Here is a 21,484-nt window from a genome sequence, read left to right as displayed (position 1 = left end):
TGTGCACAGAGAGGAGCCGCAGGCTGGGACTGGGAGCTGCCTGCAGGGATGAGGTCCCAGCCCTGGGACAGGCACAGCACACAGACTCACAGCCTTGCTGCTCACCAACAGCAAGAGAGACAGGGTCAGAGCTGTGACAGGCACCTCCCTGCCCTGCACACGTGGCTTCCAGAGCTCAGGAGAAGTGGAATTGCACTCACCAAACATGTTCCCGATGTGGCCGTTCTTGGTCAGCGGGCGCAGCTCGTTCTTCCCCAGGGCATACTGCTTGTAGTTATCCCAGGCAAACTTCATCATCTGCGAGGGCAAAAGGCAGGGAAAACAGTCAGCACGAGGGAGAATTTCCACACCTGAGCTCTGGGAATCCATGGCAGGTTCCCACTCACTGCTAAAGCCATGGCCCGTTGATGATAAAATCTTAATTCCCACCGAACACCAGGAGTGGGTTAGGGTTAGGGTTGGGAAGTCTCCAGCTCATCATTTCTGGGGAAGAACCTGGCACACCTCCCACCAAAACCCCACAATTCACCTTGGCCCTGCAAACCACATGGGATTTGTAAAAAGCTGCCTCCACCTCTGAATGTCCAACCTTTTTCAGAGAGTAGCAGCATTTCAGAAAGTTTGTTAAAATGGGCTAAGAATGCAAGGCCAAAGCTGATCTGTGCCCAGGTACAGGGAGGAACTGATCTTAGGGACTGCACAGAGGTTTTCATTCTGTTAATTGACAGAATACATTGACAAAGACCAAAGCCATGACATTTTGTTATCTTCTATCAGAACTCCACAGTGCTCTCTTCAGAGAGCTCTGCACAGGGGCTGGGTCACTTCTGAGCAACCCCTTCCAACTCAAACAATTCCTTTTGGGATGTTTGAGCTGTCCTGCCCGGGCCCAGCACCCTGACCTTCCCCTGAGGGCTGCAGGGCAGTGCTTGTGCAAGTTCCAACACACACACACATCCCAGAGCAGCCTCTTCTGTCCTCCTGCCCCTCTGGGAGGCCAAATTAAACATGCAAGTGTCCTTTCTTCACCTGGGAGAGACTGGGGCTTGTCAGCTTCCCAGGAGTGCCTGAAATCAAGCTGCCTTCTCTGACCCCCAGCCTGACTCTGAGCAGCTCCAGCCCCAGCGCTGCACTGACCTGAACACCCTTTGATTCAATTCCTGGCAAAAAAAAAGATAACAAAGGGGAAGAGGGGGCTTTGAGGGAACACGGCAGTTTAACAAAATCCTTCCTGCACAGAGCACTCCTGTCCCATGGCTGCAGCAGTGCTGGCTGCTCTGTTTCAGGATCAGAATCACAGGCTCCCTTGGTCTGAAATTCCTCCTGAAATTCCTCCTGTCATCTCAGCTCTTACTCTCCCCTGCAGCTGTGTGTTTCACAAACCCAACATCACAAGCCCCTGGCAGTATCCTCCTTAATTAGCACAAAGCCACATCCCCAGCTTCCCCCCTCCTTTTTAAACATCAAGCTTCCAAAGCAAAGTTTCCTGGAGCTGTTCAGATGGAGCAGGATAAACATTTGCTGAACTGATTGTTAACACTCAGGCTCCAACACCACCAGGAGATAGAATGCTGGACAAACTAATAAAGCCAATTTGGGGGTTAAAAACTCAGTGTGGGACGAATCAGTGAGTGGAGAACTAAATAATGACCCAGGGAGGGGGAAGAACCCCTCCACAAAATGCACTCAAGCATGTCCCAGGCATATGCCTCGGGGTGCTCACTTTATTTTTGCCAAATCTCTTTTTGTTTTTGTTTTTTTTTTTCCCCCCAGTGGCAGCAGGTTCTAAATGGGAAGCTCTCATTCTCCATGAACACACACCAGGGTGAATCTGTGAGGAGCTCTGGCTCTCTCTGGGCAATGCAGAGCAATGTTGAGTGTCAGAGCTTGCTGCTGGAGCTGGCAGCAGGAAGGATGGTGTTTGTCAGGGCAGCACAAGGAACCAGCCAGGCACTGCTCTCAGCCAGGGCTGGCCATGGGGACCCACCCTCCTGGCACACAGGGAGCCTGGGCATGCACAGGACGTGGAAACGATTCTAAACGTTCCCTAAAACTCCTAATCCTGAGTCAGCCTCGCTTTAAGCTGAGTATGAAATTTGAAGTTATTTCCTTCCCTCAACTTCTTTAACCTCTCCAGTGCAGAAGGTCCAGGGTGAACCCACCCAGCGCTGCTGGCACAGCTCCCCGAGGGTGCCCACAGGCATGGAAACCACCCGGGCTTCCCTTCAGCCTCCAAGAGCCACATCTACAGGGAAAATCCCCTCTTTCCCTGTCTCCTCACCAAGGAGGGACAGCCTGAGGCTCCCCAACGTGCCCCACGTCCCCCAGGATGGAGCCAACACGTGCACCCCTCATCTGCCTCTCCAACCATTTCAGCTGCCTTGGCCACACTGCTGTGAGAAGCTCCCCAGCACAAATTCCTGTCCCAGGCTCTGGCTCTGCTCAGCCCTGAGCTGATGCTCCGTGGATGGCAGTGCTGCCTCATGGAGCTGCCAGGCTCCCTTCAGGTGGAGCACACACGGTGCTGGCTGCCTTGGAACCCTGCAGATTTGGGAGGCAGGATGCAGAACGTGGCAGCTTTTCATCTCCCAGCATCCCCGAGCTTGCCTCTCTTCACTGACAGCTCCGAAAAGCAGCAACTGGAAAAGGTGAAGAGCCAAAAAAGCATCTGCACCACTCTGCCCGTTCTGGCTGCCTGCAGCTGCCTCTCCAGCCCAAATTTAGCACCTCAGCTTCCAAAGCACTGGAGGGATGCAGCAAGGTCCTGAAAAGGGGGGCTCCACATTCACAGCAGCTTCCTCTGAGCAGAGAACCCAAACTCCAGGCTGGAAGGGAAGGGATGGATGCAGGAGGGAGGGGAATGTGTGTGGTGAGGTGTTCCAGGCTCATTTCTGATGAGCCACCAGGATGAGAAGTGAATATTTTATGAATTCTGGTCCTGACACGTTACAATACATCAGTGTTAACATTGTGCCATTTTGCATTTGAAAATGGCACTGGAACCACAAAAATTATGGAAATAGATCCATAATTTCAGATTTTGTTCTCAGCAGCGAGCCATCTGCCACCTAACAGACAATTATCTATTTGGGCCTGGTATTCTAAGCACTCTGGGTCTCAACTGATTTATAGCAGAGACTTCCAAATTTATAAGTTAATTTGTCAGATTGCTCTTTTTTTCCTTTCACCTGTAAGTCACTTGTTACTTTGGAGAGTTTCAGCTGCCCAGCCAGGCAACAAGCCTGTGTTAAAATCAATTAGAAATGACAAAACTGACCTCTGAAAACCTGCACTATCATTTTCACCACTTAGATCCCTATCTTTTCCTGTGCTTTGCTCCATCCAAACCCAAAAGGGACCTGGCTTTCAAGCCCACCTGTGTTTCACAGAGGCAGCAGCAGAACAAAAAGCATTTAGAGGATGCTGTGATCCAGGTAACGAGGAAATGGGTCTCAGGATAAAAACTTGACCAAGAAAGTGTTTTCACTTTGAAGAGATGTGCAAATCTTTAGCACATTTAATATCTAAACCACTCCAAACCTCTGGGTTTATGCACTTGCAAAAAGCAGAGAGATGAGAGGGGAAGAAAAGAAGGAAAAGCTTCCCCCACCATCACTTGCCCTCCTTTTGTAAACAGGGAAGATTTCCAAAGGCAGAGCATTCCCAAACAGCTATTTGATTAGTTTTATCCATCTAGACTGGGATAATTAGTAAATGCTTAAAAGATGAAACCTAAATATACCAACCAATCAGCCCCTTTCAAGCACTTCCAAGGAACATGACACAAAGCCATTATCTACACAAGATAACCACTTCCCTGGCTCTTCAGCCTCCTTCCTTCAACTTCCCTTCAAACATTCCCCTATAAAATATCAAAGAAATTTCCAGTTTGGGTTAAAAAAAAAAAAAAAGGGCAGGGGGGTGAGTGTAATTTCAATATTTCTTTCTCCATTGTGTTCCTAACTTGTTTTTTCCCCATCTCTCTTCCTTTTCCTGCAGCTGGAAGCAGATTATTTGTGCTGACAGTTTCCAAAGCAGGACCAGTTCTTTCCCACCTTTAACCTCCTTGCCCCACAGCAGCTCTGTGCCACTTTGGGTCTTTAAGCTGCAATAATGCCATCTATTTTCCCCTCCTGTATAAAACATAATGTGCCAGATGAAAAGAAAGAAAGAAAAAAAGGAACTGTCAGTCTTGTAGGAAGAAGTCTGCCTGAACACATCGGGATAACTCATTTCTGTTTGGAATAATGGATGCATTTTTCCCTTATCAGACTTGCATAAACCTGTATAATTCAGGATCTGCAGAAAAGGTAATGAAACAGCATCATGTTTATTTTGTGTTGCTGCACATGGAGATATAAATACCCAGGCAAACAGCAGGGCAGAATGCTATAAAAAGGCTGGAATTCATTTGAAAACCTTTAATAGAAAGCTGAGCAACTTCTCAGGTTACTTCTCTGGGCCCGTGTCCCTGGTAATGCTTTTATGTAACAGCAAAATGATAACAAAAAGGCTGTGTGCATCTCCAGAGCATGGAGATGCTCCATTTAGGCAGACACTGATAGCCAGAGCCTCCCTCTGGCTGCCTCTAAAAGCCTGGGAGTGCAGAGCAGGAGGAGCTGCAGCTCCAGGGACGTTACCAAGCAACCCCCTCAGATGGACACCAACATTGATAATCCATCCTAAAGTAATTACACTTTATAATTAAAGATTACAGGAAAGCCAATAGATCCCAACAGGAACTCCAGCAGTTTAAAGGCACCCTGGCTAACCTGCCTGTTTTCCAGCAGCCATGTTCTCTCCTGCTGGGATGGAGCACTCAGGAACTGCAGAGATTTCCATTTAATGGGCCCTCAAATGCTGCCAGCACCTTGGGATGTGGTAATCCAACATCCCCTCTCTCCTCCCACTTCAAATCAATCTCATCCCTTGGACTGATGGCCAAGGGCTAAAACCTGAGCCTGTCACTCCAAAGGAAAGCCAGGAGAGCACAAGCCCAGCTCCAGCTCTTTCCTCTCCACTGGTGACTGACACATCCTCTGGGCACCTTCCACTGCTCCTCAGCTCCTCCAGCTAAAACACACTCAGCCCTTTCCTCCCAGAGACTGGGCAGGGTGGAAACACCCAGAGGGAGCTGGGCACAGAAACACCCAGAGGGAGCTGGGCACAGAAACACCCAGAGGGAACTGGGCACAGAAACACCCAGAGGGAACTGGGCACAGAAACACCCAGAGGGAACTGGGCACAGAAACACCCAGAGGGAACTGGGCACAGCAACGCCCAGAGGGAGCTGGGCACAGAAACACCCAGAGGGAACTGGGCACAGAAACACCCAGAGGGAACTGGGCACAGCAATGTCCAGAGGGAGCTGGGCACAGAAACACCCAGAGGGAGCTGGGCACAGCAACGCCCAGAGGGAGCTGGGCACAGCAATGTCCAGAGGGAGCTGGGCACAGAAACCCCCAGAGGGAGCTGGGCACAGAAACACCCAGAGGGAGCTGGGCACAGAAACACCCAGAGGGAGCTGGGCACAGAAACACCCAGAGGGAGCTGGGCACAGCAATGTCCAGAGGGAACTGGGCACAGAAACACCCAGAGGGAACTGGGCACAGCAATGTCCAGAGGGAACTGGGCACAGAAACACCCAGAGGGAACTGGGCACAGCAATGTCCAGAGGGAACTGGGCACAGAAACGCCCAGAGGGAGCTGGGCACAGAAACGCCCAGAGGGAACTGGGCACAGAAACGCCCAGAGGGAACTGGGCACAGAAACACCCAGAGGGAGCTGGGCACAGAAACACCCAGAGGGAGCTGGGCACAGAAACACCCAGAGGGAACTGGACACAGCAATGTCCAGAGGGAACTGGGCACAGAAACACCCAGAGGGAACTGGGCACAGAACACCCAGAGGGAGCTGGGCACAGAAACACCCAGAGGGAACTGGGCACAGAAACACCCAGAGGGAGCTGGGCACAGAAACACCCAGAGGGAGCTGGGCACAGCAATGTCCAGAGGGAGCTGGGCACAGAAACACCCAGAGGGAACTGGGCACAGAAACGCCCAGAGGGAGCTGGGCACAGAAACACCCAGAGGGAACTGGGCACAGAAACACCCAGAGGGAACTGGGCACAGAAACACCCAGAGGGAGCTGGGCACAGAAACGCCCAGAGGGAGCTGGGCACAGAAACGCCCAGAGGGAACGGGGCACAGAAACACCCAGAGGGAACTGGGCACAGAAACGCCCAGAGGGAGCTGGGCACAGAAACACCCAGAGGGAGCTGGGCACAGCAACGCCCAGAGGGAGCTGGGCACAGCAATGTCCACCCAGAGGGAGCTGGGCACAGCAATGTCCAGAGGGAACTGGGCACAGCAATGTCCAGAGGGAGCTGGGCACAGAAACACCCAGAGGGAGCTGGGCACAGAAACACCCAGAGGGAGCTGGGCACAGCAACGCCCAGAGGGAGCTGGGCACAGCAATGTCCAGAGGGAGCTGGGCACAGAAACCCCCAGAGGGAGCTGGGCATAGAAACACCCAGAGGGAACTGGGCACAGAAACGCCCAGAGGGAGCTGGGCACAGAAACCCCCAGAGGGAGCTGGGCATAGAAACACCCAGAGGGAACTGGGCACAGAAACGCCCAGAGGGAACTGGGCACAGCAATGTCCACCCAGAGGGAACTGGGCACTGAGCCTGAGCTCCCTTGGTCCATCAGGTTCTCCTTAAACACAAGATCAAGGTTCATTTTCCACAGCCAAAGCAGCAGCCTGGGCACAGAACTCCTCCCTGGGGCTCCACTCTTCCAGGAGGATTCTCACCCAAAATTTCCATCCCTGTCAGCTCCTGCCTGCAAACACACCAGCTGAGAGTTCAGGGGGAGATGGCAGATAGAGGAATTGCTTGCTACAGGCAGCTTTATCTGGAAAAAAATGTAACAGAGCAATTCCAGCAACAGGTGAGTGGGGCTTTGCTTTGATTTCTTTCTGGCAAACTCCTTCTCAAAGCTGCATGGGTGGATTTTTCTGCCATCAGCTGCTACCACAGCTCACCCTCTCTTGCACAACAGCCAAAGACATTGCTCAGAAAACTGATCTCCATCACTGGAACAACGGGGGAATTCTTTAGGAACTGAATAAATCACCTTCCAGCGAGTCACAAGATAAAAAAAAATAAGTTTTAAGCTCTCCTTGCTGTTCCCAGGCAGCCAGGTCAAGGTGAGCTCTCCAACACAGACCTGCAGAGCCAAGCATTCCCTGCCCAGCACAATCAGGGAAAAGCAGGACAAGAAGCACTGGGAGGACAGAAAAAAGCACTGGGAGGACAGAAAAAAGCACTGGGAGGACAGAAAAATGCCCAGCACAGAGCAGCCCAAGGTTGTCAGTGTTAGTGGCAAGGACAGAAATAGAACTCAAGAGTCAGTCCCTGCTAGGAAAGCTGAATGGGAGAAAACAGCTCAAACCACAATTAAACTAACACCTAATTAAATTCCTAATGCAACTAGATTTAACCGTGTCAAGAGGGGGAAAAAAATAAAACCCTTCTCGGGCTATCTGAGGCACTAAACCCCAGCTGGATCCAGCTGCATCTAAATCAGGAAACATGTCAGCAAGAGCAGTTGATTTTGCAGTTAGCTCTGTAATGAGATGCTGGCCTGGAAGAGGCTGACAATGGTTCTGAGAACAAATTTGCAAGTCTAGACCAAAGCACGGGGTGATTTAGTGGAGAGATCAGGGAAACTGCAGCCTCCTCTTCCTTTGCTTCCCAGAATCAAAGCCTGGGGAAAATTCTGATGGGAATAAAAGGAATTTGTGTTCCTGGCCACCCTGACACCTCAGTTTCATGTTCCCTGTGAGCCCCTAGGGCTGATCAGACTCGGGATGTGGCAGAGCGCAGCCAGGCTGGCACGGCACAGCCTCACCAGCAGTAAGCACAATAAATACTCCTCCTGTGCTAAGCTTGTCACCACGCAGGCCCTGCTGTCCCTGGTGCAGGGAGATGGCAGCAAAAGGCAATCCCTGAGCTCCAGGCTGCACCTGCCCCGGGGAGCTGACCCTGTTAAACCTGAGGGGCAAACGCAATTCCTGAGCTGCTGCCAGGGCTGCAGGCACACAGGACAGCAGGAGGACCAGAGAGCCACCAGCACCCATTGTGTGACACTGCTGTTTGCATTTTTTTCAACTCCATTTCACTCCAGGCCGGACAGTCTGGCTTTTCTTAGTGACTACTATGGCATTCCAGCACACTTTAAGGAAAAATAAGTGGGGAAAAATTACTTCCCTAGTAATGATGCTCCTTCACAAATGTCACCTCCGAGTCCCCTCCTGGGTGCTGAGCCTGCAGCACAAACCACACAGGAAATTCCCTGAGCTCTTAAGATTTTGGGCACTGTCTCATCCCTGCAGGCTGCCTTGAGGGCTCTTCCATTTCAGCTACTTCCCTTCAAGCATGTACAGCACGGGGCTTTGTAAATCCCTAATTACACACAGACTGCAAATTCTCCTTGCAAGTGCCCAGCATTCCAGGTGAGCATGAGCAAGAGCAGAGCAGGCAGGCAGAATCCATCAGCTCCTCCCCAGGATCCCCCCACGCTGGATGGGAAGGTGGATGGAAACACAAACACAGGGTTGTTTTTACAGACCTGCATTATGGCAAGGGAAGGTTTTTTTCCTTTTCCCTACAGATACCATCTGCACAGAATTCTCATTTCTGGAGAGCCACAGCCCAGGGGGATGCTCAAAGGGAGCTGTAGCCATAAGTAACTCAAAACACAAGCAAGGAGAAGGAAGGAGAGGAAAAGGTGTGGAAATATTTTGCTTTTCTTTTTCAAGGAAAATAAAAAAAAAAGAAAAACCAAGTCTCTAGAACATATTGGGCCTGTCTGTTTGACAGCCTGTAGGACAAATGTCAAACAGATCAATAATGAAAAGAAACAAAACAGAGAGGAGAGGAGGCTTTGTACTCCTGAGCCTTGGCTGGGGGAGGAGGATGGCAGGAATCCTCAGTGGGCTGGGAAGAGTAAACAGGCTCAGGAGCTTCTGTGTGCAGATGTGCCAGGGAGCCATCCCCAGGGTGGGCAGCAGGGGATCTGTGAGCTCCCTGCCTGTGCAGGGTGGGATGGACCCCAGGCAGGGCAGCAGGGGATCTGTGAGCTCCCTGCCTGTGCTGGGTGGGATGGGGACCAGGGTGGGCAGCAGGGGATCTGTGAGCTCCCTGCCTGTGCTGGGTGGGATGGACCCCAGGCAGGGCAGCAGGGGATCTGTGAGCTCCCTGCCTGTGCTGGGTGGGATGGACCCCAGGCAGGGCAGCAGGGGATCTGTGAGCTCCCTGCCTGTGCTGGGTGGGATGGGACCAGGCAGGGCAGCAGGGGATCTGTGAGCTCCCTGCCTGTGCTGGGTGGGATGGGGACCAGGCAGGGCAGCAGGGGATCTGTGAGCTCCCTGCCTGTGCTGGGTGGGATGGACCCCAGGGTGGGCAGCAGGGGATCTGTGAGCTCCCTGCCTGTGCTGGGTGGGATGGGGACCAGGGTGGGCAGCAGGGGATCTGTGAGCTCCCTGCCTGTGCTGGGTGGGATGGGACCAGGCAGGGCAGCAGGGGATCTGTGAGCTCCCTGCCTGTGCTGGGTGGGATGGGGACCAGGCAGGGCAGCAGGGGATCTGTGAGCTCCCTGCCTGTGCTGGGTGGGATGGGACCAGGGTGGGCAGCAGGGGATGTGTGAGCTCCCTGCCTGTGCTGGGTGGGATGGGACCAGGGTGGGTGCACCAGAGCTTCTGGGGGGCTCCCAGCCCAGCAGCCAAGGGAAGGGATCCAAAGCACCCCCAGAGACAGAAAGGGAGGATCAGCCCCACACCCAGCACAGCTGCCAGAGAGAGACAAAAGGAACAGCCCCGGGCCAGGCTCCCCAGGGCCCAGCTCTCTCCCTCTCCCCATCCCAGCCTCAATCCCCCAGCAGCTGAGCTGCCTCTCCCCCAGCACCCACAAGGTGCGAATTGCTGCTGACACATGGATGGCTCAGGGGCCCGGAACACAGCAGAAGCAGATGGGAGAGCTGAAGGGAAGGGAGAAGGGAAGGAAAAAAATGTAAATACAGGCCAAGAGTCGTCCTGCATCGCTCCTGTTCTGCGCTGTGAGAACGGATTCAGGGAGCAGGAGGAACATCTGTTTGGAAACTGCCTTTGTCTCAGTCCAAATGCTGGAACAGGAGAAAGAGGGAGGCTGAGGACTGCCAGCACACCTTGTGCTTCATCTCACACTTGGATGGCTTAGCAGGAGAGATCTGGGAGGATGAGTTTAGTTTAATGATTTCTTGCTGGTTCACCTGCTCCCCATCTGTCTTTGTAGTCCTTGCTCAGAGGGACAGATTGGAGCACTGCTGTCCTCTCCCTTTTCCAGAGTTCCTCGTGATTGGAACTTCTGAAGAGAGGAACAGAGCAATTCTCAAGTATTAAGTAGTCAGCTGAGATTAGTCCAATAATTTATCAGAGGTAATAGCTAATAACAGACACGAGAAACTCACTCAGAGCCTTCCTAGAGCCACGTGTCAGAGCTGTCACCTTACAAAAGTGGTGCAAGAAATTCTTGGACCGCAGCAGCAAATTTATTAGCCAGAGGCTGATAAACCCTTCCAGGAGCCCCAGGGCCCCCAATAAATCATCACAAAGCAGGTTACAAACACCGGATCCCCGATGAGAGTGAGGTCGGCGGGGTGGATGTGAGAACAATGTTAGGATTCAGCTGGCAGGATGGAGGGGCCTGGCCCTCCCTGGGCCTGACCTCCCACCCCCAGGGGGATCAAGGCTGGGCCCTGGCACTGCTCCAGCCCTGCCATCCCACTGCACTGACTAATGGGCTGCTGACAGAATAAAGCAGGGAACGGCAGCTCCGGGCATCTGGGTAATAAACTACAGAAAACAGCCATAAAGGTTCATCACAAGTAGAGGCAGCTCCTTGCTCCCAGACTCCACGTCAGTGCACAAGTGGCACCCACAGAACACTCAGGCCTAAGGAATGAGCCCCCACTCATCAAATCCCACCCTAACACTCAGCTCAAAACTTGATTTAAGCTTGTGAAAGCCAGAAATGAAAGAACCAAGAGAAGAGAGCTGCCTATGGCTTTGTCCTATGCCAGCCAGGGCTGAAATCAACCTTTTGAATGATTTTGCTGTGTAGCCACCAGTGAGGGTGGGCAGAGCCACAGCCAGCAGCAGTGGTGTTCTGGTTGTTTGGGCTCAGCAGCACAAACCTCTGGGAGATAAGATCATCTAACACAGCCATGGTGGTTCAGCAATCCTGACATGGTCTTGGTGCTGGAGAAAGGCCTTCAGGAAAGCCAAAACAGCACCAGAAATCAGCCAAGGGTTTGTTTGGGTTCATCAGCACTGCATTCCAACATAAAGACGTGTCCTTCCTAGAAAACTCCAGAGAAAAACGAGGCTCATGTGGAAGGAGAGCCAGAAACATCCCTATTCCACTGGAAGCATTTTATTTGTATTTGATCCTGCTGGCTAACCCAGGCAGCAGGAGGGTTTCAGGATGGATGAAACGCGATTATTTTACAATTATCCTTTGTTACTTCTCAAAGTACACGGTTCTGCACTTCCCTCCCTGCCCAGGGAAATCATGTTAACACAATTAGAGCAAGAGCCCTGCTTTAAACACGGCTGCTCGGACGCCGCTAACACGGCTCCAATTCTCAGCACAGACAGTGTGCAGGGCCATCCTGCTCCATAAATCAGCAGCAGCTCTGTCACCGAGTGCCTCTGAAGGGAAGGGACACTCTCTAGGAGGAACACTCACTGTAGATCATCCTCCTGTGCTAGTGCTGCTGGCACGAGATGCTGCGAGATTTCTCCATCTCTTGCATTTCGTATTCCTTGCAGCCTTATTCTTGCAATATCTCAGAGAGGAAATCTAACAACAGCTCTAGGGCCACACAAGGCAAGTATTGGAGGCTGGATTAGAACTAATGAGCTCCTGGCTCCCACTCAATCCCAGCCTTTAGAACAATTAGCTCAAATAAACCCAGGAACCGTTTTCTGCTCTGCTGTCGCCCGCCCGTCCTCCCCGGTACCTCCTGAGCTGGAAAACTTCAATTGGCTTTGACAGAGGGGAGAGGCCACAGAGAAACCAGAGTTCAGTGCAAGCTGCCAGCAGGGGAGACCCCCAGGGTGCCCCAAGAGAGGGGGGGTCAGTTCAGGGTTCCTGTGGCTGCACTGAGGAACAGGCACAGGATCAGGATGGGGCCTGTGGCTCACACAGGAGACACAGAGGGACACGAGGATGGGGAGCCCCGAGCTGCCTGATGGCTCTAAGGAGGTTCCAGCACACATTCCTAGAAAGCTGCACCCTGTTACCTTCCAGGCCAGGGAAGAAGCCTCAGGAACACCATTCCCCTCTCCAAACCCGCTGGAGATCCCTCCTTGGACCCCACGCTCACTCCCACAGGGCACTGGGCAGCTCTGCTGTCAGCAGCAGGAGATGCAGGAGGGAAGCACAGCAGTCACTTCAGCTTAGTGCAGCCTCGTGCTTTACTCACGCTCCAGTGTCCTCCTGGGGAGTGCTGGAGTGCCCGGGAGGAGCAGCTCTGCTGTGCATTTTCCTGCTGGATCGGGGCCTGAGCAGCGTGTGCCCGTTTCACAGAGGTGCCACCACGGATCTGCCCTCAGGAACAGAGCACAGCATGTCCTGTTTAATTCCCAGAGGGTGCTCTGCCCCGTTAGCCAGGGGACCAACGAGTGCCCTCCTGGCCCACGAAGAAAGAGGGGATGTTCGTTATCCAGTCGTGCAGCACGGCTCCCAGCGTGCTGTGCCTCCTGCCATGCTCTGGGTGCATCGTGCACAAAGCCCTCACATTATGTGCAGCTCACAGACACCACTGCCCACGACAGCTCCTCTGGAGCCCTTCCAAAACGCGGTGTCAGATGATGAACTCAAGTGCCAGGGGACCCAGAGTAAAGACAGCAATCATGGCAGCGTGTGCTCCTCATGCCAAATCCACTCACAGCATCCACTGAAAAGTATTTTTCTGGGGAATGTAAATGTCGTCTCTCCCTTAAGTTTAAAAATCAGAATGCTCCCAGCACCAAGATCTCCTCTTGCCACCACTGGAGTGAATTTTTGTTCCTGCCTTCTCCTTCTGACAGCTCCATGTCAATTTTATATTCAGGTCAGTCTCTCATTTAGTACTAAGGTACATTTCCCTTCCTCTCTCTCAGCTGCCCCATCTAAAATCTGAATTGTTTTCAATACTGGAGAACGTATTCAAAAACATCAAAATGACAAACAATCTGTACAATAACAGAGTCACAGAGTAAACTAAACATGATGGATTAGCCTCATCTGGCAAAGCCTTGCATACAGAACCAAAGGAAAGAACACTTAGCACCAAAATCTTTCTCCCATTAAGGGGCAGATTTAATCATTGATTAAAAGTTAATCATGAGTCCATAAAAATTTTGGCTGGGAAGATGGAATCTTAATGCAGGTGACTGCTTTTCAGTAACTATTTGAAGGCCTGGATGTGCTCAGGCCCCAGCCTGATGGAGGAGCAGGGAGGTTACAGCAGGATGTTACTGACAGCTCCCAGCCAGGCTCCATCCCGCTGCCCTAACCCCATCTTCCCATCCCAACAATTGCCAGGAGCTGATGTGCATTTCCTGAAGCGATTCAGGGGCGTGCAGGTCCTCCGGCAGCACAGATCCGTGGGCACCCCAGAGCCATTTCCCCCGCCCAGCCCTCGCAGTCGCTCATCACCCGCCCGCCAGCAGCTCTGCAGTGCTGGAGCCGTGTGCTGGCTGTAAGTGGCAGTTCAGAAACCAGTCTAGCATCAAATTTAGTTGTTGTGGAACAAGTGCTTTCGCTGCTAGACTTGGGGAGAGAAGAGCAAATGATTGCAAATTGCAGAGCACTCCCGAATTCCGGCGTGCCCTGAGCTGGGGAGAGCCGGGTCAGAGCGAGCTCTGAGGTAGCACTGAGGCAAGCAGCTCTGCAGCACTGATCACAGCTCAGACTCCTGTGCTCTGCACTCTACCAGCAGAACAAATACATTTTTAGTCAATTAACTGTATCCCCTACAGCTAAAACAGGCTCCAGGTCAGGTCTAAATTCTGTTTGCGTGAATCCACCGGAGGCTACTGAAGCAAAAAACCCACTGCATGCACCATTTGTGGGATTTACACTACAGTACCCCTTTCACAGGTTCAGTAAATAAATGCATGAGGAGTGTGGAGCAAAGGAAAATTCCAGCAAGGCTGGAGCCAGCCAGTGCTTCAAGCTGTAGAGAAATTCTCTCTTGCAGAGGTATTTCTACCCCAGAGAAAGAATTACAATCACAGCACAACTGACTGGTTTGAGATCATAATTCCACTGCACCACAGTAAATATTTTACAGAGAACTGGTTTCCTTACCCCCAGCAGCCAGAGCAAGTCTGTTGGAAGTCCCTGGGTCACACAGGATCAGACGCTCCCCACGTGCCCCAGAGAGGAGACGGGCACGGGAGGAGCATTTCCAGCTGGACTGAGCGTGGTGCTCCTCACGTACAGAACCACGGGCGGATCTCACGGCTGGCCTGGAGCCTGCTCAGCCCCGATCACAGCACTGAAAGGCATTTGCTCCAAATGGACAGACAGAAAGTTGCACGGTGCAGGCAAAGGGACAGGGCTGACATCTTTTTCCTGCTGGCTGTGGAAAGGAGATGGTCAGAAATGACCAGTGATGGGATTCACAGCCCAGCTCAGCATGAGAGCTGCTCTGAGCTCTGCTTTTAGCAAACTGGTGATCACAGCCCAACCCAGGGCACCTGTGAGCTCCAGGAGAGCACCCAAACCCACACAGATGTACCAGAGGCAACCAGCACCAGGGCTGAGAGCTCTTCTGGAAGGGGTCAGGGCTGTGGCAAAAAAAAATTCAGGAGAACCTGCAGCATTTCCCCAGCCCTGCCCCAAATATGGGCAGTTTTTTCACTGCAGTCATAAGAGTCAAAACCACACAAAGGGAACTCAGCAACCACCACCAAGGGGCTTTCAGCAGAGGCTGAGCTCCTGATAACATTCCTGTCTCTTGCTAATTACCTTTTAGTGATAAACTGTCAAGATATCTGTGTTCCAAAGACTGATCCACCTGCTGATGTGCAGAGCGATGCAGGGTAACTGTGTGAGTTGGTGCCTCCTTCCCCCAGGGGATGATTTTTGAGAGCAAATACATCTTTAGAGCTGTGTTGGAAGAGGACAGGGGAGAGCCAGGTGAGGCAGGGAGAGGTGGAGATGGAAGGAAAAGCCAGGATGAAGAGAACTGCACAGTGAAACAAACAGGCTTTGGTATCATTAATCCAGAGGAAATGAACGCAGGTGTCAGACCCAAGGGGACAATCCCTGCCTGGATGTGACACATTCCCTCATTTGAAAGGGACAAAAGGCACTGCCAGGTTCAGGCACGATGCATTCCCACACCTCAGGCATGGAAATGTGCCTTTTGCACCCAAAAAAAAAAAGAGAAGAAAAATGAATAAACCTCTCCCTCTGTTCACATTTTTCTCACATCCCATGACTGAATTGAAGTATTTCATGCTGAACTTTCTGCTCTGCCTGGCTCCAGCGGTTGTCTTTAAGCACTGGTTGGTATAAAAATACTTTAAAGGAATGCTCCTCCCTGTCTCCCCCCTGCTCCCCCACCTGTGAGACCCAGGAGTGCAGCAAGGAGCAGCCTGTTTGGCTCCATCCATCATCAGCAAAACTGTCAGCTCAGCTCCACCAGCAAAATCTTTATTACTGGTTATGATGCAGAAGGCAGGAACCACACGGTCTGATTTCCTCAGATCTGAGGCTGAGTTTGCAGAGGCAGCAGTTAGAGGGGAAATAATTTTGACTTTTCCCTGAGCCAATTTGATCTGGAAATTGTTGAGAGCAAATAAATATGGAATCCCACCGTGGAATTTCTGCAGTCACTCTCCAGCTACAACCACTTCTCTTTTTTTTTTTTTCCCTGAGCATCAGTGATTTGTATTTGGCACATGTAAAAAATCAGCTAATCCCCAAAGCCATGCCTGACTGATCAATTACACAACTAATACCTTTTCCAGAGGTCATCTTAAGAGATGAATAATCCCTTCCAAAATTTCCCAACCTGCAGCATGGGGACATTTGTTATTTGGCTTCCTGCAGCTTTCCTGGAAAGGTCAGAGTGCCCCAGCGCTGGGCTGCCCACAGGAACACGCAGCAGTGAGTCCCAGACTGTTCTCCAGGTGACCAACGACCTTTAGCAGCAAAAGCTGTGCAATACAGCTGCTCTCTTTTTTCATTTCCAAGAAAACAACTGTTAACTGACCCTGGGCTTGTTTGTAGAGGTGAAGGTACCTGCACACACACGTCAGCCCAGCAGATCCAGCCCAGCCTCACACTCTTTCCTCACTCTGCAAACAGCCCCAGTGCTCCTCACGCCCCAAAGGCTTTCCCAAACAGCAATGAAATGGGAGAGGCCATGGGGCTTTGCACTCTAAACTCTGGTTTTTAAGCAGGGAAGGTCTTGCAGGGCTACAGGAAAGCCGTGGCACTGCCTCTGCTTTAGCTGCTCAGAGGTGGTGGGAAGGAATGGACACCAGCTCAGGATTCCTGGCTGGAATTCCTCACACTGGAGGGTCCTGGGGAAAACAGAAAGTTCCAGGCTCTAGGCTGGGCATCACCTCTGGGCATCTGTGGTCATGCACCAGTTTTTCCTCCTGGCTTTCATCTAGCAGGCAGGAGGGGGAAAAACATCCACAAATCCCATCCACACCCACCCTCCCTGTTACAGGGGTGCTGACATGGGAGGATGGCCTGAGGGAAGGCAGAGAAAAGAACAGAACTCCCAGTGCAAGGACAGCTGGGGACTCTTTCTAGCAAGTTACAGGACTGAAAGTCCTGGAGGAAGGAGGGAAAAGCAACTCAGAGCAGCCAGCACAGCCACCACCTGCCCTGCTGGCATCTCACATCATGTGAGCAATATTTGCTAATCCAAAGGCTGTATCACCACTTCTTCCTTGCAATTCTTTTTTTGCTCCATCTGTTTCTTTTTATGCAGCATTTGTCTTCTAACCTTCCTGGTTTGTTCTCCTCTTGTCTTTTTGATTAACAAAAAGAGACACACCTTATCTCTTCCCCAGGCTGCACCACCCTCCCTTGTTTTGCATGTTCAGCCTCATATCTCAGCACCATATTTGTTTCTCACTCTCTGAATAAATAGAAGCGTAGGCACTTTTAAGAAATAAGGGCTCTGTTTGAAGAGTAATTAGCTGTCAGCATAAAACTAATATTTATGGATTCTCATCCTTGAAAACTCTAACTCTGCTACCCAGCACTGATTATGGCTGTTAGAAACAGATGGGGCTGAATCCATACAGCTTGAAATAATGCTATATTTAAAAAATAATTAACTCCAAATGAAGGGCTGAATGCCACTCGCTTCCCCTAAATTTGATTTTTCAATTTGATTTGTTTGCAGGGAGTGGAAGCTGGGTTGTTCCCGGGTGTGTTGCGCTCCCTGGCACACCTTGGAGGTGGGAATCTGCAGAGAGCCAGGCACTGGAACATTCCAAACACCCTGCAGCAGGAAAGGATGGCTGCATCCCTCCTGGGACCATCAAGGAACCCAGCACCCCTGGGTGTGCTGTGCCTGGCAGAGGAATTGGAATTCCACCAGCGGTGCAGCCTTTGTTTTAGTGCCTGACAAAGACAGCGGGAGGGCAGCTTTAAAAACTGTTTTCCAGATGCAGGTTGGAGAGGATGAAAGCCCTCGGTTTGTTATTCCCTGACTTGATTCTCTCTTCAATCCAGCATCGTCGCTGGACGCCTGCACCTCTGCGAGAGCACAGACCCAGGAAATTTACACTCTGCTTAATTAAACCTGTGCTTTTTAGTTATTGGCACCTCTTCCCAGAGCAGAATTCCCTCCAAGTCGGTTATCCATCAGGGCCAGGGATCCGACAGCCACGATGGAATCCCACACAAACCCGCTTAACTGGGTCACAGCTTGCTCCACGTATGTGTGCCAGGCTGGAGGCACGGGGCCAAAGCCTCCCCTCGCCCTGGCAGCCCCCCCAGCTCCCAGGGGTGACAATTCCAGCGCCAGCCCCACAGGGACCTGCAGGGACAGAGCCTCCTGCTCCTCCCCGGGTCCTGCATCCCGTGCCTCCATCCCCCTGCACCAGCCAAGTTCTGTCATCTCCTGGTTTTTGTGCAAATCTGACCCCCAGGCATGGAGACTCTTGCACAAGCAAAGACATCTCCCACCAGGAAGTGTCTTCCCCCCATAACCCTTCTTTCCCTGAATAACCAAACTGAAATGTACATTTCGTTCATTTCAGTGACACCGGCCGAATGGAGGGTGTGTGGGACACACAGTCAGCGACAGGGACACTCCCCCAGAAAGGGACACCCCAATTCCTGCCACCCCGCTTGGGAAAAGGAGGGAGCAAAGGACCTTGTGTGTGAAATGGGGGTGAGGCCGGGAAGGTGAGGGGTGGGAGCAAGGAGGGGAGACATGGCTGTGAGGGGAGGTGACAGACAATTGAGGGGGGACATGGCTGTGAGGGGAGGTGACAGAGAATTGAATTGAGGGGGGACATGGCTGTGAGGGGAGGTGACAGCTGACTGAGGGGGGACCCAAACATGAGGGCTGAGGTGGACATGGCCCCGAAAACTGAGGGTGGTCATGGCTGTGAGAGGGGACAAGGGTTGCTGAGGGCAACGTGGCTGTGAGGGGGGCAAGGACTGAATGGGGGGGAGATGCAGCTGCTGATGGCAGGTGAGGACTGAGGGGACACACACCTGAGGGGAGGGGATGTCTGATGGGGACATGGCTGAGGGACACACACCTGAGGGGAGCTGGGATCTGAGGGGACATGGCTGAGGGACACACACCTGAGGGGAGGGGATGTCTGATGGGGACATGGCTGAGGGACACACACCTGAGGGGAGCTGGGATCTGAGGGGACATGGCTGAGAGACACCTGAGGGGAGGTGAGCTCTGAGGGGACGCACACCTGGGGGCAGCCGATGCTGTGAGGAGGTGAAGCAAGCTGAAGGCTGCCTGAGGGGGCTGTGAGCACTGAGGTGAGGCTGCCTGAGGGGGCTATGGAGGGACTGAGGCAGCCCCGAGCAGGGACTCGGCCGGGAGCGCTGCCTGCGCTCCTCACCCACCTCTTTGATCTTCATCCTGCGGGCGCGGGTCTCGGGGTCCTCTCCGCTCCGCCCGCCCCGCACCGGGTGCCGGAGGCTCCGGCGGAACCGCTCGTAGTCGAAGCGGAACGGGGCCCGCGTCTCCCGGGCCAGGGGCGAGGCGCTGGCGGGCTGGGCTCGGCTCTCGCCGCCCTGCACCTGCTGCCGGGAGCCGGGCGCGGTGCGGGCCGGCGGCCCGGCCATGCGGGCGGCCGTGCGGAGCTTCTCCCGCAGGCGGCGCGGGGCCGCGGGGCTGGCGTGGCGGGGCTCGGCGGCGGCGGGGGGGCTGCGGGGCAGGTCGGTGTCGCGGGTGGAGGAGGAGGAGGCTGAGGACGAGGAGGCGGAGGATGAAGAGGAGGCGGAGGCGGTGGCCCGGCGGGGTAGGAAGAGACGCTTGAAGCGGGAGGAATCGGGCAGGAGGAACAGGGCCCCGAAGCAGAGCGTGAGCAGGCCCGAGAGGAAGAGCAGGAACAGGAACTTCTGCGGCAGCCGCAGCCCCAGCGCCGCCGGCCAGCCCGGCATGCCCGGCAGCTTCCGCAGCACCACCATGGGGCACCGGATCGCGGCCGCCGGGCGGGACCCGCCGCCACGCCGGGGGCTGCCGCTGGCTCCTGCGGCCAAACGCTCAGCGCGGCCCGCCCTGGGCACCACCGGCCGCCTTCACCGGGGACCGCACGTGGGTGGCTCCGGGCCGGGCGGAGCGGCGGTTCAGCGTCCCCCCTGCCGGCATGAAGGCGGCGGCGAGCGCATCCCGCCGGGGCCGGGCGGTGCGGGGCTGGGCTGGGCTGCGCTGCTCCCGGTGCGGGCTCCCGGCCGGACGGTGCTCCGGGGCTGGCTCAGGCAGCGGCGCCGGGGCGGTGCGAGCCCGTCTCTCTAGGCGGCGGTGGGTTCATGCTGCAGCATTTCTGCGGGGCGGGGGGAGACAAGAGCGCAGTCACTCAGCACCGCCGAGGATGCGGCCGGCGAGACGAGCCTTTGTCCCCGGCCGGTCCCCCACCCTCCAGCGGCACTAGTTCGGTTCCCTCTCTCCGGACTTGGCATCAACTCTCCGGTCTGCGAGCAGCTCTGAGCTCTGCACCATCTCCCATCCAGCGCCGGGATGCCGGGCTGTGCTGGCGGGGCAGCCCGGGGGACAAGGGTGAGAACCCTGGGGGGAACGAGGTGCTCTGGGACACCCTAGGAGGGGCAGGGTGCCCTGGGACAGCGCACACAGACAGGGACGGGGCTGCTCCGCTCCTCTGCCAGGAGCTGCCTTCGCCCGCGCCGGGCTGGGGGGGACGATGGGGCTGCAAATCAGCCATGCGGAAAGCTCGGCTCGGGCTGAGCTTCTCCAGGCAAAAAATAGTAATAAAGAAAATTAAATCTACGGGTTTTGTTTTGCCTAATAGATCCCGGTAAATTTCTCCCAAATCTCTGCCTGCTAGTTATCCATATCCCCCCACAAATCCTCTCCTTGCCGAAGAGCCAGAGCTCAGCTTTCAGACCCCGCAAGCCGGCAGGACACGGCTTAAACCCCTACGTGCGATGCCCAAATCGCCCCTTCTCCTGCGGGCAGGGACAGCGCTGCCCCCAAGCACCGTCACACCCGCTGGGGCGGACGCTCTCGCATCCCCAGCGCTGTTTACTCACCCCTCGGACAAATCCAAGCCTCTCTGGCTCATACAGCAAGCAAAATCTTCTCAGTCCTGCCCGCTCATCCCAAAAGCGACAGCCCCTCGCTGCTGCCAGCGCTCACGGGTGTCCGCTCAAGTAGGAGAGGGAAGATGCTGCGCTCTCCAGGGGACAGCTCCTCTCCCTGCCCATGCGAGCGCGCACGAGGGAAGCGCCTCACTGCACCGAGCCCCTGGCCAGGCTGGGGTTTTGGCCGCTCCCGTGCCGGGCGCGGGGACCGGCGGGGCAGCGCTGCCCGGTGCCCGCCCGGAGCCCCGCCCGCGCCGCCGCTCACTGCGACAGCGCCCGGCCCCGCCCCCGCCGCGCCCCCTCCCGCCAACGGTCACTCCGCCGCCGCGCCAGCCAATCAGCGAGCAAGTCTCTGCCCGCCCTCGCGCGCTATTGGCTGGTTGTCCACTCCTGCCATCGCCCATTGGCTGCTGCCCGCGACAGGGAAGCCGTGGGCCCCGCCCCCTTGTTTACCACAGTCGCCCGGCTCGAGCTCGGCGAGGGTTGGCCGCGCCCCTTTCCTCCAGCCGCCGCCTCCCATTGGCTGCGAGGAACGCCCCGTCCGCGCTGCGATTGGCGGAGGGGGGGCGCCGCTACTTTAAAAAGGGGCTGCGGGCACGCGGCCGCTCCAGAGGCTGTGAGGGT

At 54.4% G+C, this 21,484-nt stretch overlaps 1 protein-coding gene across 31 annotated transcripts in view; it reads right to left on the bottom strand.

Annotated features, from left to right (window-relative positions):
• MAN1C1 (mannosidase alpha class 1C member 1) overlaps positions 1-21,095 on the bottom strand; it is a 55,795-nt gene extending 34,700 nt beyond the window's left edge. For all 31 annotated transcript variants that reach the window (XR_008508796.1, XR_008508797.1, XR_008508798.1 and 28 more), the window contains exons 1-3: positions 20,810-21,095; positions 19,163-20,085; positions 201-297 (exon numbers count right to left, since the gene is read on the bottom strand). Coding sequence is in view for 1 of the 31 variants with exons in the window: in XM_054517220.1 (XP_054373195.1) it covers positions 201-297; positions 19,163-19,729 (664 nt within the window). In the remaining 30 variants the exon portion in view is untranslated. The remainder of the gene's footprint in view (positions 1-200; positions 298-19,162; positions 20,086-20,809) is intronic.
• Positions 21,096-21,484: the final 389 nt, after the last annotated feature.

This window comes from Molothrus ater, chromosome 24 (assembly GCF_012460135.2).
Source record: "Molothrus ater isolate BHLD 08-10-18 breed brown headed cowbird chromosome 24, BPBGC_Mater_1.1, whole genome shotgun sequence".
Taxonomy (NCBI): domain Eukaryota; kingdom Metazoa; phylum Chordata; class Aves; order Passeriformes; family Icteridae; genus Molothrus; species Molothrus ater.
The sequence above is the reverse complement of the archived record's forward strand: the minus strand, read 5'-3'. Positions and strand labels throughout refer to the sequence as shown.